The sequence below is a fragment of the Dendropsophus ebraccatus genome, chromosome 13, assembly GCF_027789765.1.
Source record: "Dendropsophus ebraccatus isolate aDenEbr1 chromosome 13, aDenEbr1.pat, whole genome shotgun sequence".
Classification (NCBI taxonomy): Eukaryota; Metazoa; Chordata; class Amphibia; order Anura; family Hylidae; genus Dendropsophus; species Dendropsophus ebraccatus.
In genome coordinates, this window is record NC_091466.1 from 7,114,599 (window position 1) to 7,133,125 (window position 18,527).

The 18,527-nt window shown below is 49.6% G+C and overlaps 1 protein-coding gene across 2 annotated transcripts in view; it reads right to left on the reverse strand.

The window, feature by feature from the left end:
• Nucleotides 1-31: 31 nt before the first annotated feature.
• PPOX (protoporphyrinogen oxidase) overlaps nt 32-18,527 on the reverse strand; it is a 66,987-nt gene continuing 48,491 nt past the window's right edge. Inside the window, exons 3-15 of one of the 2 annotated variants that reach the window (XM_069950251.1) lie at nt 16,646-16,853; nt 13,689-13,776; nt 13,485-13,619; nt 13,251-13,366; nt 13,039-13,171; nt 2,226-2,370; nt 1,959-2,155; nt 1,828-1,888; nt 1,629-1,747; nt 1,409-1,522; nt 1,046-1,195; nt 447-489; nt 32-292 (exon numbers count right to left, since the gene is read on the reverse strand). In XM_069950251.1, the coding sequence (XP_069806352.1) occupies nt 159-292; nt 447-489; nt 1,046-1,195; nt 1,409-1,522; nt 1,629-1,747; nt 1,828-1,888; nt 1,959-2,155; nt 2,226-2,370; nt 13,039-13,171; nt 13,251-13,366; nt 13,485-13,619; nt 13,689-13,775 (1,434 nt within the window). In that variant the 5' untranslated portion in view covers nt 13,776; nt 16,646-16,853 and the 3' untranslated portion in view covers nt 32-158. The remainder of the gene's footprint in view (nt 293-446; nt 490-1,045; nt 1,196-1,408; nt 1,523-1,628; nt 1,748-1,827; nt 1,889-1,958; nt 2,156-2,225; nt 2,371-13,038; nt 13,172-13,250; nt 13,367-13,484; nt 13,620-13,688; nt 13,777-16,645; nt 16,854-18,527) is intronic. The other variant, XM_069950252.1, reaches the window with a different exon arrangement.

An 18,527-nucleotide genomic window follows, 5' to 3' on the forward strand; every position in this document is an offset into this window, starting at 1 on the left:
TAAGTTTTTCTCTTTTTATTATCGATTATTATTTTTTTTAGGAATTATTACATTCTGCCACATTTGTTCCATTACACCCTGCGGTCTGCAGCCATCAGGGCATGCTGGGAGTAGTAGTACAGGATGCAGATGAATAAGTTAGGATAGCAGGGGAGGCGCTAGCTTGCAGTCAGGAGGTGCTGGACGGATTTCTTGGCGTTGTAGATGCAGTCGTTGACCGATACGCCCTGGTAGGATGCGCCGATGAGGCTGAGGGGCAGAGAGTGCTGACGGATGTAGGAGAAGAGACGGTCTGCAGAGGAACCAAACACACTCAGGGTTATGGGCCCTACAATCTCTGTGGGGTCACAGGGACAATAACGTGTGCCCCCACGTGTTCTAGTGCATGGCTTATGACCCTGGCCCCTCCCCCTTATTTGCATACCATGATGATGTCATCTCCTTACCTATCCGCTTCCAGTGTCCCAGCGTGTATTGAGGTATACAGCTCTGTGGAGAGACAACACCCTGTCAGTGATCACGGACTATAGAGAGAGGCTGCCCCCTAGTGGTGACACCACAGCTCAGTGATCTGCTGGTTCCGTACACATGGCCAAGCTGTAGTGACCTGCTGATTCGTATACACGGCCAAGCTGTAGTGATCAGCTGTTTCCGTATACACGGCCAAGCTGTAGTGATCAGCTGGTTCCGTATACACGGCCAGGACGTAGTGATCTGCTGGTTCCGTAAACACGGCCAGGACTTAGTGATCTGCTGGTTCCGTATACACGGCCAGGACTTAGTGATCTGCTGGTTCCGTATACACGGCCAGGACTTAGTGATCTGCTGATCCGTATACACGGCCAGGATGCGGTGATCTGCTGGATCCGTATACACGGCCAGGATGCGGTGATCTGCTGGTTCCATATACACGGCCAGGATGCGGTGATCTGCTGGTTCCGTATACACGGCCAGGATGCGGTGATCTGCTCGTTCCGTATACACAGCCAGGATGGTGTGATCTGCTGGTCTCGTATACACGGCCAGGACGTTATAGCTCAGTTACCTTGTTCAGGGTGACGATGGCACGGCTTGGCGTCTCCTTCACCCCCAGCTGGGTGGACGCAGCCTCCGACGCCAGGCCCAATAGCTTTTCCTTTGATACAGAATCAGGGTCACCCAGACTGCTCTCAAACCAGGCGCCTCCGAGCATCACCTGCAGGGGAGACAACGGGTGTCACCAACAGCTTGGCGTCTCTTACCCCACCCAGCAGAGAGGAGGACGACGCAACCTATGTCTGATCCCTGCAGGATCCAGGGGATGGATCCCGAACCCTGGATGTAGATGGGATCTCTCTCTATGATGGCCGACCTCCAGGATGTTTTATCAGAGTCTCAGCCATGTGGTGCCGTGCCCTATATCTCTTACCGTCAGTCGGGTGGAGCTGCTGCCACGTCTGTTGTGCTCCGGGAAAGCCAAAGAATCGTACACTATCCCCAACTTGGCGCTGTCCTCGAAGGATGGAATGAGATGTCCAAAACCCTGGGGGATGGGGAGAAAGAAAAGGAACCCCAATAGTGAGACAGCGGTATAGATAGCAACACTCGGGGTGCAAGATAGCGACACTCGGGGTACAGATCCCACTTACTGATACAGGTAGCACTTCGCCGTCATACTCCAGGTTCACCACGGCCACAGTGGCGGCGCTCATCTCACGCAAGGTGCTCGCCATGGGCTCAGCGATGGGGTTCAGCAGTTTGCTCATCACTGGAGACATATTGGGGGGCAGTTAGTCATGTGACCAGGGATAGGGGGACAGTGTTTGTATCCGCAGCGACGTGTGGTACCTGTTGCCGGGATGGCGCTGATCATGTGATCGGCTTTGATGCTGCCGCCGGGAAGCTTTATCTATGGGAAGGAAAGAGAGATGAGGAGGGGCAGGGGGCATAGAGCAGGGGGTGATGCCCCCCCCCCGTACCTGCCAGGTATTGTCTGCCCGCCTCTCCAGTGCCTGCAAAGGGGTGTCCCGGTGTATCTCCACCCCCCTCTCCCTGATATAGTCCTCCAGCGCATCAGAGAGGGTCTGCATCCCCCTGCGGAGGGACCACTGGCTCCACTTCTCCTGCTTGGACCTCTGGATCAGCGGTGAGTCCAGGGGAGGGGTCTTCTCTGTCCCTGAGACACAGACACCATTGTAAGCAGCTGGCTCCTGTGCCCCCCATGTGCCCGCTCTGGGGGTCCCTACCTGCACCAGCAGCCATTCCCAGGACCACCGACCTCTTACTAAGTTCAGCTTCATACAGAAACGGGAAGCAGGAGCGCAGGCTGAGCTGGCGGCTGTCACCGGCAAACACCCCCCGGCACAGGCTGTCAATGACGATGTCGGCCAGCTGCAGAGAGGAAAATGACATGTCACCAGAGCCGTCCTGAGTGCGACGTCCATCACAAACCACATATTGGCCAGCGCTCACTGACACCTGGTGGCCAGAGAAGGTACTGCCACAAACTTACATAGGAGAACCATCCCTCGCAGCACAGAGTATTACAGGAAGGGGGTGTGCTGCTGATTGTACAGGAGTGAATGTGAGGGGTGAGAAAGATCTACAGACCTCCAGCAGCACAGAGGAAATCAGGAGATAAAACACGTCATCTTGTAAAGGACCAATAACAGAGAAAGGTCCATTACGGGGGTCTCCTAGATATAAGGGAACTGTTATATGATGACAGGACGCAATGTGCCGGGATCAGCTGAATCCAGGATCAGGGTGGTCAGCGGTAACACCCTGCACAGAGATATCAGCCCCTGACAGACGGGGCGGGAACGTATAAGATAAAACCCTGAGCCTCCAGCACAACACATGCAACTGTATACTGACAGCAGAATGTAGACCGACAGCGCACACAACCGTATACTGGTGATGCAAACTATGTAACCAGTACAAAAAGGACAAATACTACTCAGACAAATAAAACCAAAGCTTTTTAGTGTACAGGTATAGCACTATTACTGGTGGATACGTTAGCAGGGGGTCCTCGCGAGTATGATGTATACAGGTCTAGTACAGATATCAGTGATCACTATTACTGGTATTAAAACTACTATAATACTGCTCCTATATACAAGAATATAACTACTATAATACTGCTCCTATATACAAGAATATAACTACTATAATACTGCTCCTATATACAGGGATATAACTACTATACTACTGCTCCTATATACAAGAATATAACTACTATAATACTGCTCCCTATATACAAGAATATAACTACTATAATACTGCCCCTATATACAGGAGTATAACTACTATACTACTGCTCCTATATACAGGGATATAACTACTATAATACTGCTCCTATATACAGGAATATAACTACTATAATACTGCCCCCTCTATACAGGAATATAACTACTATAATACTGCTCCTATATACAGGGATATAACTACTATAATACTGCTCCTATATACAGGAATATAACTACTATAATACTGCTCCTATATACAGGAATATAACTACTATAATACTGCTTCTATATACAGGAATATAACTACTATAATACTGCTCCCTATATACAGGAATATAACTACTATAATACTGCTCCCTATATACAGGAATATAACTACTATAAGGCTGGGTTCACACTATGTATATTTGAGGCGGTATTTGGTCCTCATTTCAGGTCCTCATAGCAACCAAAACCAGGAGTGGATTGAAAGGCTCTGTTCACATAATGTTGAAATTGAGTGGATGGCCGCCATATAACAGTAAATAACGGCCATTATTTCAATATAACAGCCGTTGTTTTAAAATAACAGCAAATATTTGACATTAAATGACGGCCATCCACTCAATTACAACATTATGTGAATAGATCCGTTCTGTGTTTTCAATCCACTCCTTGTTTTGGTTGCTATACAGCCTCAAATATACGTAGTGTGAACCCAGCCTATACTGCTCCTATATACAGGAATATAACTACTATAATACTGCCCCCTATATACAGGAATATAACTACTATAATACTGCTCCTATATACAGGAATATAACTACTATAATACTGCCCCCTATATACAGGGATATACTCCTATAATACTTCTATATACAGGAATATAACTACTATATTCCCGTGTGGACCAGAGGACCTGCGCGGTGGTACACGGGGCAATATGGTTTGATCAATTCATATACAGACACTCTGGTGTTGATTTTTAATATAGGCCTGGCGGCATTAGTATCAGCCATAGATGGGATGTGCAGCCGTTCCATTCTCTCCAGTTCGTGTTTTGCAATTCTCCCTCTCTGAACAGCTAGCACTCCTTTATAAGACCCACATGACCAAAATTAGCAGGATATGTCTGTGCTCACATGTCTGGACCCTATGTCTTCCCCATTCTGTGAGAGCAGCAATGGTAAGTGTAATACCATATCCATACTTGTGTCGTTTGGGGGCAGCCTTCCCCGCCGGTGGTGCTGGCTGGGTTTTGGTGGGGCTTTTTGGGTCTGGTCCTGTGACATTGGGGTTGCAGGGCCGTTCCATGGCCTCCCTTCCCTGCACGTGCACGCTTTGCGGGGTTGGCGGTCGCTGACCGACACGGTGTGGAGTTAGCGTAGGGACCCGTGTGGACCAGAGGACCTGCGCGGTGGTACACGGGGCAATATGGTTTGATCAATTCATATACAGACACTCTGGTGTTGATTTTTAATATAGGCCTGGCGGCATTAGTATCAGCCATAGATGGGATGTGCAGCCGTTCCATTCTCTCCAGTTCGTGTTTTGCAATTCTCCCTCTCTGAACAGCTAGCACTCCTTTATAAGACCCACATGACCAAAATTAGCAGGATATGTCTGTGCTCACATGTCTGGACCCTATGTCTTCCCCATTCTGTGAGAGCAGCAATGGTAAGTGTAATACCATATCCATACTTGTGTCGTTTGGGGGCAGCCTTCCCCGCCGGTGGTGCTGGCTGGGTTTTGGTGGGGCTTTTTGGGTCTGGTCCTGTGACATTGGGGTTGCAGGGCCGTTCCATGGCCTCCCTTCCCTGCACGTGCACGCTTTGCGGGGTTGGCGGTCGCTGACCGACACGGTGTGGAGTTAGCGTAGGGACCCGTGTGGACCAGAGGACCTGCGCGGTGGTACACGGGGCAATATGGTTTGATCAATTCATATACAGACACTCTGGTGTTGATTTTTAATATAGGCCTGGCGGCATTAGTATCAGCCATAGATGGGATGTGCAGCCGTTCCATTCTCTCCAGTTCGTGTTTTGCAATTCTCCCTCTCTGAACAGCTAGCACTCCTTTATAAGACCCACATGACCAAAATTAGCAGGATATGTCTGTGCTCACATGTCTGGACCCTATGTCTTCCCCATTCTGTGAGAGCAGCAATGGTAAGTGTAATACCATATCCATACTTGTGTCGTTTGGGGGCAGCCTTCCCCGCCGGTGGTGCTGGCTGGGTTTTGGTGGGGCTTTTTGGGTCTGGTCCTGTGACATTGGGGTTGCAGGGCCGTTCCATGGCCTCCCTTCCCTGCACGTGCACGCTTTGCGGGGTTGGCGGTCGCTGACCGACACGGTGTGGAGTTAGCGTAGGGACCCGTGTGGACCAGAGGACCTGCGCGGTGGTACACGGGGCAATATGGTTTGATCAATTCATATACAGACACTCTGGTGTTGATTTTTAATATAGGCCTGGCGGCATTAGTATCAGCCATAGATGGGATGTGCAGCCGTTCCATTCTCTCCAGTTCGTGTTTTGCAATTCTCCCTCTCTGAACAGCTAGCACTCCTTTATAAGACCCACATGACCAAAATTAGCAGGATATGTCTGTGCTCACATGTCTGGACCCTATGTCTTCCCCATTCTGTGAGAGCAGCAATGGTAAGTGTAATACCATATCCATACTTGTGTCGTTTGGGGGCAGCCTTCCCCGCCGGTGGTGCTGGCTGGGTTTTGGTGGGGCTTTTTGGGTCTGGTCCTGTGACATTGGGGTTGCAGGGCCGTTCCATGGCCTCCCTTCCCTGCACGTGCACGCTTTGCGGGGTTGGCGGTCGCTGACCGACACGGTGTGGAGTTAGCGTAGGGACCCGTGTGGACCAGAGGACCTGCGCGGTGGTACACGGGGCAATATGGTTTGATCAATTCATATACAGACACTCTGGTGTTGATTTTTAATATAGGCCTGGCGGCATTAGTATCAGCCATAGATGGGATGTGCAGCCGTTCCATTCTCTCCAGTTCGTGTTTTGCAATTCTCCCTCTCTGAACAGCTAGCACTCCTTTATAAGACCCACATGACCAAAATTAGCAGGATATGTCTGTGCTCACATGTCTGGACCCTATGTCTTCCCCATTCTGTGAGAGCAGCAATGGTAAGTGTAATACCATATCCATACTTGTGTCGTTTGGGGGCAGCCTTCCCCGCCGGTGGTGCTGGCTGGGTTTTGGTGGGGCTTTTTGGGTCTGGTCCTGTGACATTGGGGTTGCAGGGCCGTTCCATGGCCTCCCTTCCCTGCACGTGCACGCTTTGCGGGGTTGGCGGTCGCTGACCGACACGGTGTGGAGTTAGCGTAGGGACCCGTGTGGACCAGAGGACCTGCGCGGTGGTACACGGGGCAATATGGTTTGATCAATTCATATACAGACACTCTGGTGTTGATTTTTAATATAGGCCTGGCGGCATTAGTATCAGCCATAGATGGGATGTGCAGCCGTTCCATTCTCTCCAGTTCGTGTTTTGCAATTCTCCCTCTCTGAACAGCTAGCACTCCTTTATAAGACCCACATGACCAAAATTAGCAGGATATGTCTGTGCTCACATGTCTGGACCCTATGTCTTCCCCATTCTGTGAGAGCAGCAATGGTAAGTGTAATACCATATCCATACTTGTGTCGTTTGGGGGCAGCCTTCCCCCGCCGGTGGTGCTGGCTGGGTTTTGGTGGGGCTTTTTGGGTCTGGTCCTGTGACATTGGGGTTGCAGGGCCGTTCCATGGCCTCCCTTCCCTGCACGTGCACGCTTTGCGGGGTTGGCGGTCGCTGACCGACACGGTGTGGAGTTAGCGTAGGGACCCGTGTGGACCAGAGGACCTGCGCGGTGGTACACGGGGCAATATGGTTTGATCAATTCATATACAGACACTCTGGTGTTGATTTTTAATATAGGCCTGGCGGCATTAGTATCAGCCATAGATGGGATGTGCAGCCGTTCCATTCTCTCCAGTTCGTGTTTTGCAATTCTCCCTCTCTGAACAGCTAGCACTCCTTTATAAGACCCACATGACCAAAATTAGCAGGATATGTCTGTGCTCACATGTCTGGACCCTATGTCTTCCCCATTCTGTGAGAGCAGCAATGGTAAGTGTAATACCATATCCATACTTGTGTCGTTTGGGGGCAGCCTTCCCCGCCGGTGGTGCTGGCTGGGTTTTGGTGGGGCTTTTTGGGTCTGGTCCTGTGACATTGGGTTGCAGGGCCGTTCCATGGCCTCCCTTCCCTGCACGTGCACGCTTTGCGGGGTTGGCGGTCGCTGACCGACACGGTGTGGAGTTAGCGTAGGGACCCGTGTGGACCAGAGGACCTGCGCGGTGGTACACGGGGCAATATGGTTTGATCAATTCATATACAGACACTCTGGTGTTGATTTTTAATATAGGCCTGGCGGCATTAGTATCAGCCATAGATGGGATGTGCAGCCGTTCCATTCTCTCCAGTTCGTGTTTTGCAATTCTCCCTCTCTGAACAGCTAGCACTCCTTTATAAGACCCACATGACCAAAATTAGCAGGATATGTCTGTGCTCACATGTCTGGACCCTATGTCTTCCCCATTCTGTGAGAGCAGCAATGGTAAGTGTAATACCATATCCATACTTGTGTCGTTTGGGGGCAGCCTTCCCCGCCGGTGGTGCTGGCTGGGTTTTGGTGGGGCTTTTTGGGTCTGGTCCTGTGACATTGGGGTTGCAGGGCCGTTCCATGGCCTCCCTTCCCTGCACGTGCACGCTTTGCGGGGTTGGCGGTCGCTGACCGACACGGTGTGGAGTTAGCGTAGGGACCCGTGTGGACCAGAGGACCTGCGCGGTGGTACACGGGGCAATATGGTTTGATCAATTCATATACAGACACTCTGGTGTTGATTTTTAATATAGGCCTGGCGGCATTAGTATCAGCCATAGATGGGATGTGCAGCCGTTCCATTCTCTCCAGTTCGTGTTTTGCAATTCTCCCTCTCTGAACAGCTAGCACTCCTTTATAAGACCCACATGACCAAAATTAGCAGGATATGTCTGTGCTCACATGTCTGGACCCTATGTCTTCCCCATTCTGTGAGAGCAGCAATGGTAAGTGTAATACCATATCCATACTTGTGTCGTTTGGGGGCAGCCTTCCCCGCCGGTGGTGCTGGCTGGGTTTTGGTGGGGCTTTTTGGGTCTGGTCCTGTGACATTGGGGTTGCAGGGCCGTTCCATGGCCTCCCTTCCCTGCACGTGCACGCTTTGCGGGGTTGGCGGTCGCTGACCGACACGGTGTGGAGTTAGCGTAGGGACCCGTGTGGACCAGAGGACCTGCGCGGTGGTACACGGGGCAATATGGTTTGATCAATTCATATACAGACACTCTGGTGTTGATTTTTAATATAGGCCTGGCGGCATTAGTATCAGCCATAGATGGGATGTGCAGCCGTTCCATTCTCTCCAGTTCGTGTTTTGCAATTCTCCCTCTCTGAACAGCTAGCACTCCTTTATAAGACCCACATGACCAAAATTAGCAGGATATGTCTGTGCTCACATGTCTGGACCCTATGTCTTCCCCATTCTGTGAGAGCAGCAATGGTAAGTGTAATACCATATCCATACTTGTGTCGTTTGGGGGCAGCCTTCCCCGCCGGTGGTGCTGGCTGGGTTTTGGTGGGGCTTTTTGGGTCTGGTCCTGTGACATTGGGGTTGCAGGGCCGTTCCATGGCCTCCCTTCCCTGCACGTGCACGCTTTGCGGGGTTGGCGGTCGCTGACCGACACGGTGTGGAGTTAGCGTAGGGACCCGTGTGGACCAGAGGACCTGCGCGGTGGTACACGGGGCAATATGGTTTGATCAATTCATATACAGACACTCTGGTGTTGATTTTTAATATAGGCCTGGCGGCATTAGTATCAGCCATAGATGGGATGTGCAGCCGTTCCATTCTCTCCAGTTCGTGTTTTGCAATTCTCCCTCTCTGAACAGCTAGCACTCCTTTATAAGACCCACATGACCAAAATTAGCAGGATATGTCTGTGCTCACATGTCTGGACCCTATGTCTTCCCCATTCTGTGAGAGCAGCAATGGTAAGTGTAATACCATATCCATACTTGTGTCGTTTGGGGGCAGCCTTCCCCGCCGGTGGTGCTGGCTGGGTTTTGGTGGGGCTTTTTGGGTCTGGTCCTGTGACATTGGGGTTGCAGGGCCGTTCCATGGCCTCCCTTCCCTGCACGTGCACGCTTTGCGGGGTTGGCGGTCGCTGACCGACACGGTGTGGAGTTAGCGTAGGGACCCGTGTGGACCAGAGGACCTGCGCGGTGGTACACGGGGCAATATGGTTTGATCAATTCATATACAGACACTCTGGTGTTGATTTTTAATATAGGCCTGGCGGCATTAGTATCAGCCATAGATGGGATGTGCAGCCGTTCCATTCTCTCCAGTTCGTGTTTTGCAATTCTCCCTCTCTGAACAGCTAGCACTCCTTTATAAGACCCACATGACCAAAATTAGCAGGATATGTCTGTGCTCACATGTCTGGACCCTATGTCTTCCCCATTCTGTGAGAGCAGCAATGGTAAGTGTAATACCATATCCATACTTGTGTCGTTTGGGGGCAGCCTTCCCCGCCGGTGGTGCTGGCTGGGTTTTGGTGGGGCTTTTTGGGTCTGGTCCTGTGACATTGGGGTTGCAGGGCCGTTCCATGGCCTCCCTTCCCTGCACGTGCACGCTTTGCGGGGTTGGCGGTCGCTGACCGACACGGTGTGGAGTTAGCGTAGGGACCCGTGTGGACCAGAGGACCTGCGCGGTGGTACACGGGGCAATATGGTTTGATCAATTCATATACAGACACTCTGGTGTTGATTTTTAATATAGGCCTGGCGGCATTAGTATCAGCCATAGATGGGATGTGCAGCCGTTCCATTCTCTCCAGTTCGTGTTTTGCAATTCTCCCTCTCTGAACAGCTAGCACTCCTTTATAAGACCCACATGACCAAAATTAGCAGGATATGTCTGTGCTCACATGTCTGGACCCTATGTCTTCCCCATTCTGTGAGAGCAGCAATGGTAAGTGTAATACCATATCCATACTTGTGTCGTTTGGGGGCAGCCTTCCCCGCCGGTGGTGCTGGCTGGGTTTTGGTGGGGCTTTTTGGGTCTGGTCCTGTGACATTGGGGTTGCAGGGCCGTTCCATGGCCTCCCTTCCCTGCACGTGCACGCTTTGCGGGGTTGGCGGTCGCTGACCGACACGGTGTGGAGTTAGCGTAGGGACCCGTGTGGACCAGAGGACCTGCGCGGTGGTACACGGGGCAATATGGTTTGATCAATTCATATACAGACACTCTGGTGTTGATTTTTAATATAGGCCTGGCGGCATTAGTATCAGCCATAGATGGGATGTGCAGCCGTTCCATTCTCTCCAGTTCGTGTTTTGCAATTCTCCCTCTCTGAACAGCTAGCACTCCTTTATAAGACCCACATGACCAAAATTAGCAGGATATGTCTGTGCTCACATGTCTGGACCCTATGTCTTCCCCATTCTGTGAGAGCAGCAATGGTAAGTGTAATACCATATCCATACTTGTGTCGTTTGGGGGCAGCCTTCCCCGCCGGTGGTGCTGGCTGGGTTTTGGTGGGGCTTTTTGGGTCTGGTCCTGTGACATTGGGGTTGCAGGGCCGTTCCATGGCCTCCCTTCCCTGCACGTGCACGCTTTGCGGGGTTGGCGGTCGCTGACCGACACGGTGTGGAGTTAGCGTAGGGACCCGTGTGGACCAGAGGACCTGCGCGGTGGTACACGGGGCAATATGGTTTGATCAATTCATATACAGACACTCTGGTGTTGATTTTTAATATAGGCCTGGCGGCATTAGTATCAGCCATAGATGGGATGTGCAGCCGTTCCATTCTCTCCAGTTCGCATAACTACTATAATACTGCCTCCTGTATACAGGGATATAACTACTATAATACTGCCCCTATATACAGGAACATAACTACTATAATACTGCTCCTATATACAGGGATATAACTACTATAATACTGCCCCCTATATACAGGAATATAACTACTATAATACTGCTCCCTATATACAGGAATATACCTACTATAATACTGCTCCTATATACAGGAATATAACTACTATAATACTGCTCCCTATATACAGGAATATAACTACTATAATACTGCCCCCTATATACAGGGATATAACTACTATAATACTGCCCCCTATATACAAGAATATACTACTATAATACTGCTCCTATATACAGGAATATAACTACTATAATACTGCTCCCTATATACAGGAATATAACTACTATAATACTGCCCCCTATATACAGGGATATAACTACTATAATACTGCTCCTATATACAAGAATATAACTACTATAATACTGCCCCTATATACAGGAATATAACTACTATAATACTGCCCCTATATACAAGAATATAACTACTATAATACTGCTCCTATATACAGGGATATAACTACTATAATACTGCTCCTATATACAGGGATATAACTACTGTAATACTGCCCCCTATATACAGGAATATAACTACTATAATACTGCTCCTATATACAGGAATATAACTACTATAATACTGCTCCTATATACAGGAATATAACTACTATAATACTGCCCCCTATATACAGGGATATAACTACTATAATACTGCTCCTATATACAGGAATATAACTACTATAATACTGTCCCCTATATACAGGAATATAACTACTATAATACTGCTCCTATATACAAGAATATAACTACTATAATACTGCTCCTATATACAGGAATATACTACTATAATACTGCTGCTATATACAGGAATATAACTACTATAATACTGCCCCTATATACAGGAATATAACTACTATAATACTGCCCCCTATATACAGGGATATAACTACTATAATACTGCTCCTATATACAGGAATATAACTACTATAATACTGCCCCCTATATACAGGGATATAACTACTATAATACTGCTCCTATATACAGGGATATAACTACTATAATACTGCTCCTATATACAGGAATATAACTACTATAATACTGCTCCTATATACAAGAATATAACTACTATAATACTGCTCCCTATATACAAGAATATAACTACTATAATGCTGCTCCTATATACAGGAATATAACTACTATAATACTGCTCCTATATACAAGAATATAACTACTATAATACTGCTCCTATATACAGGAATATAACTACTATAATACTGCTCCTATATACAGGAATATAACTACTATAATACTGCTCCTATATACAGGAATATAACTACTATAATACTGCTCCTATATACAGGAATATAACTACTATAATACTGCCCCTATATACAGGGATATACTACTATAATACTGCCCCCTATATACAGGGATATAACTACTATAATACTGCTCCTATATACAGGAATATAACTACTATAATACTGCTACTATATACAGGAATATAACTACTATAATACTGCCCCCTATATACAGGGATATAACTACTATAATACTGCCCCCTATATACAGGGATATACTCCTATAATACTTCTATATACAGGAATATAACTACTATAATACTGCTCCCTATATACAGGAATATAACTACTATAATACTGCCCCCTATATACAGGGATATACTCCTATAATACTTCTATATACAGGAATATAACTACTATAATACTGCCTCCTATATACAGGGATATAACTACTATAATACTGCCCCCTATATACAGGGATATAACTACTATAATACTGCCCCCTATATACAGGGATATAACTACTATAATACTATATATCACTTTTACCTCCTTTCCAAACCGGCGGGAGAAGAAATCGTGGATGGTCTCATCGTCCTTGGTTCCTCTTGGAGCGGTCAGGTCTCGGAGGCCGCACAGGAAGAGCGGTCTGGAGAAGGGGGGGATGGTGCGCAAGACACCCCTGTAATAACACAGGATATATATATATATCTCCCCTGACACGATGAGGTGCAGCAGTATGACCAGCAGGGGGCACTCACCCTATACTAGACGGCAGCTTGTGCAGCGATTTGTTGACGTACAGGTAGCGATTCTTGGCGGCCGGATGGCTCCGGGGCACAGGGAGTAGGTCTCCTTCTAGCCCCAGCTCGGAGACCTGGGGGGGGGGGGGGGGGGGAGAGGTGCACACTACTGAGGAGTCGTCACAGTGTATCAGCGCTCTCTCTATACTCACTATATGGTCCTGGTATAATATGTCCGCCATCATAACTCACCATACACAGCGTGTTCCTCCCCACCACTCCTGCCGGCCGCATCCCGCGAGGTCCGTGCTCAAACACAGCGCCATCCTCTGTCCGGGTGCTGCGCATCCACCCGCCCAGCCTGCTGCTGCCCTCCAGTAATATCACCTGCAGAGCAAAAACAGTCAGCGACCAAACGGGAGAGAACGGCCGCAGCAAAAGACCAACCACACTCACCTTAGATACACCGCCATCTCTGACCAGGTGATAACAGGCCGTCAGCCCGCTGATCCCGCCCCCCGCCACTACCACCGTCCTCTGCATCCTGCAGGAGCAACAAGAGGAGTAATAATCTGCAGGATATATCACTGTGTATCAGGAGGTAGATAGGACAGAGCGATGTTCTGCAGATCTGTAGAGAGGTCAGGGGTGTAATAATCTGCAGTACAGTCAGTATATAGTTGGTATACAGGCAATGCTCTGTGTGTTGCGGGTCGGTATATACAGACAATGCTCTGTGTGTTGTGGGTCAGTATACAGGCAATGCTGTGTGTTTCGGGTCAGTATACAGGCAATGCTCTGTGTGTTGCGGGTCAGTATACAGGCAATGCTCTGTGTGTTGCGGGTCAGTATACAGGCAATGCTCTGTGTGTTGCGGGTCAGTGTATACAGGCAATGCTCTGTGTGTTGGGGGTCAGTATACAGGCAATGCTCTGTGTGTTGCGGGTCAGTATACAGGCAGTGCTCTGTGTGTTGCGGGTCAGTGTATACAGGCAATGCTCTGTGTGTTGGGGGTCAGTATACAGGCAATGCTCTGTGTGTTGGGGGTCAGTATACAGGCAATGCTCTGTGTGTTGGGGGTCAGTATACAGGCAATGCTCTGTGTGTTGCGGGTCAGTATACAGGCAGTGCTCTGTGTGTTGCGGGTCAGTATACAGGCAGTGCTCTGTGTGTTGCGGGTCGTGTATACAGGCAGTGCTCTGTGTGTTGCGGGTCAGTATACAGGCAGTGCTCTGTGTGTTGCGGGTCGGTGTATACAGGCAATGCTCTGTGTGTTGCGGGTCAGTATACAGGCAATGCTCTGTGTGTTGCGGGTCAGTATACAGGCAATGCTCTGTGTGTTGCGGGTCAGTATACAGGCAATGCTCTGTGTGTTGCGGGTCAGTATACAGGCAATGCTCTGTGTGTTGCGGGTCAGTATACAGGCAATGCTCTGTGTGTTGCGGGTCAGTATACAGGCAGTGCTCTGTGTGTTGCGGGTCAGTATACAGGCAGTGCTCTGTGTGTTGCGGGTCGTGTATACAGGCAATGCTCTGTGTGTTGCGGGTCAGTATACAGGCAGTGCTCTGTGTGTTGCGGGTCGGTGTATACAGGCAATGCTCTGTGTGTTGCGGGTCAGTATACAGGCAATGCTCTGTGTGTTGCGGGGTCAGTATACAGGCAATGCTCTGTGTGTTGCGGGTCAGTATACAGGCAATGCTCTGTGTGTTGCGGGTCAGTATACAGGCAATGCTCTGTGTGTTGCGGGTCAGTATACAGGCAGTGCTCTGTGTGTTGCGGGTAGGTGTACACAGGCAATGCTCTGTGTGTTGCGGGTCAGTATACAGGCAATGCTCTGTGTGTTGGGGGTCAGTATACAGGCAATGCTCTGTGTGTTGCGGGTCAGTATACAGGCAGTGCTCTGTGTGTTGCGGGTCGGTGTATACAGGCAATGCTCTGTGTGTTGCGGCTCAGTATACAGGCAATGCTCTGTGTGTTGGGGGTCAGTATACAGGCAGTGCTCTGTGTGTTGGGGGTCAGTATACAGGCAGTGCTCTGTGTGTTGCGGGTCAGTATACAGGCAGTGCTCTGTGTGTTGCGGGTCGGTATACAGGCAATGCTCTGTGTGTTGCGGGTCAGTATACAGGCAATGCTCTGTGTGTTGCGGGTCGGTGTATACAGGCAATGCTCTGTGTGTTGCGGGTCAGTATACAGGCAGTGCTCTGTGTGTTGCGGGTCAGTATACAGGCAGTGCTCTGTGTGTTGGGGGTCAGTATACAGGCAATGCTCTGTGTGTTGCGGGTCGGTGTATACAGGCAGTGCTCTGTGTGTTGCGGGTCAGTATACAGGCAGTTCTCTGTTTGTTGCGGGTCAGTATACAGGCAGTGCTCTGTGTGTTGCGGGTCAGTATACAGGCAATGCTCTGTGTGTTGCGGGTCAGTATACAGGCAATGCTCTGTGTGTTGCGGGTCGGTATATACAGGCAATGCTCTGTGTGTTGCGGGTCGGTATATACAGGCAATGCTCTGTGTGTTGCAGGTCGGTATATACAGGCAGTGCTCTGTGTGTTGGGGGTCAGTATACAGCAGTTCTCTGTGTGTTGCAGGTCGGTATATACAGGCAATGCTCTGTGTTGCGGGTTGGTGTATACAGGCAATGCTCTGTGTGTTGCGGGTCAGTATACAGGCAATGCTCTGTGTGTTGTGGGTCAATATACAGGCAATGCTCTGTGTGTTGCGGGTCAGTATACAGGCAATGCTCTGTGTGTTGCGGGTCAGTATACAGGCAATGCTCTGTGTGTTGCGGGTCGGTATATACAGGCAATGCTCTGTGTGTTGCGGGTCAGTATACAGGCAGTGCTCTGTGTGTTGCGGGTCAGTATACAGGCAATGCTCTGTGTGTTGCGGGTCGGTATATACAGGCAATGCTCTGTGTGTTGCGGGTCAGTATACAGGCAGTGCTCTGTGTGTTGCGGGTCGGTGTATACAGGCAATGCTCTGTGTGTTGCGGGTCGGTATATACAGGCAATGCTCTGTGTGTTGCAGGTCAGTATACAGGCAATGCTCTGTGTGTTGGGGGTCAGTATACAGGCAGTTCTCTGTGTGTTGCAGGTCGGTATATACAGGCAATGCTCTGTGTTGCGGGTTGGTGTATACAGGCAATGCTCTGTGTGTTGCGGGTCAGTATACAGGCAATGCTCTGTGTGTTGTGGGTCAGTATACAGGCAATGCTCTGTGTGTTGCGGGTCAGTATACAGGCAGTGCTCTGTGTGTTGCGGGTCGGTATATACAGGCAATGCTCTGTGTGTTGCGGGTCAGTATGCAGGCAATGCTCTGTGTGTTGCGGGTCAGTATACAGGCAATGCTCTGTGTGTTGCGGGTCGGTATATACAGGCAATGCTCTGTGTGTTACGGGTCACCTCCCGGGTCACTCACCCGCTCCTCAGCTCTCGGGTCTCTCAGTGTCACTCCGCAGATCCTCCCTCCACATGGTGAGGGGCGGCTCTTTGGTGGGCGTGCCTTTTCTTGTCAGCCAATGACGGAGCTAGAATTGTGTGAGTGACAGGAGGAAGCAGGAAGTGGATGGGATGAGGCGATTGGAGCTGCGGCTGACTGCGCCGATCACGTGACCTGTGCACTGGCTCTGTTGTGTAATAGAGTAGAATGTAAAAGTTACCAGCGCCAGGCATGATGGGAGCTGTAGTTTTTTTCACAGCTGGCGAGCCCCATGTTGGAGATTATTGCTGCTGTAATATACAGATGAGTCCCCGATGCCTTTACCGTGCTGCCATAGAGGTGGCCCCTCCACAAAACGCCAGGAAAACGCATGAAACGCGTGCGGTTACTATACAAATGCGACAACCCGCCTGTGTGCTCTGTGCGGTGCTCCCGGGATTACTGGTCACCTCACACCGGGTAGTCCCGCCGCCCGGTAACGCCGTCCTCCTGTCCTGGCTGTTACCCTCGGGCAGTGTTCACACCGGGCAGGATGCGGCGCACACGCGGTTCACGTCACAATGAGCTCGGATTTCTCTTTTTTACAGCACTTATAAGTTATCAGGTATTCCGGGTGTTTTTATGTGAATCTCGTTACTTTTAGTAATTTTTAAAGTGTTTTAAAACATTTATGTCCAAAAAACCCCAAAGTCTTTAGTGAATGTTTCTCCACATGACCCCAAACGCGTCGCGCACCATATATATATACACGTACAGTATATAGCTGGTGTGAACATGGCTGATACGTCCCCCTGCCTGTGATCGGCCACATGAGGAGACTCCCGGCCTGGGTGTGCCGCTCCATATATATATATATACGTGTACAGTATATAGCTGGTGTGAACATGGCTGATACGTCCCCCTGCCTGTGATCGGCCACATGAGGAGACTCCCGGCCTGGGTGTGCCGCTCCGCACTTCTCTCCACGTGGCCGTCAGCCGCCACCGCTGCCTGTCAGGAAGATTCTGGAAGCTTCAGCGCTGAAGAGAGGGAAATGATAGGTCTCTCCTGTCTCTGATATCAATGGCCGACGCTCTTAGGGTACAAACACACACAGCGTATACGCAGCAGATGTGATGGTGCAGATTTGATGCTGTGTTCAGTTATTTAGATCTAATCTGTTGCGTATTTGCTCCGTATCACAGCAGTAAATAAGCTGCATATAAGGTGTGTGTGTTTATAGCCTTATAGGTGACGCTTCACGGCCCCAAGGTCTCTGTCAGTGAGGACGTGCACTATGGCCGGGGATCGTGTGCTTATGTGCACCTGTATTCGGTCAGTCCCGGGATCGGTATTTGGTCAGTCCCGGGATCGGTATTCGGTCAGTCCTGGGATCGGTATTCGGTCAGTCCTGGGATCAGTATTCGGTCAGTCCTGGGATCGGTCTTATGATCAGTCCTAGGATCGGTATTTGGTCAGTCCTGGGATCGGTCTTATGATCAGTCCTAGGATCGGTATTTGGTCAGTCCTGGGATCGGTCTTATGATCAGTCCTAGGATCGGTATTTGGTCAGTCCTGGGATCAGTCTTATGATCAGTCCTGGGATCGGTATTCAGTCAGTCCTGGGATCGGTATTTGGTCAGTCCCGGGATCGGTATTCGGTCAGTCCTGGGATCGGTATTCGGTCAGTCCCGGGATCGGTATTCGGTCAGTCCCGGGATCAGTATTTGGGCTAGTTTCTGATCATCATATTGATATCTGATCAGTCGCGTTCCCACATTTACTGTACGTCACCACATGCAGCAGATGCCAGACCCTCATGCAGTAACCAATAGGCGAATGGCCAATAATCCTGGTAACAGCACATGACTACTGGCAAGGA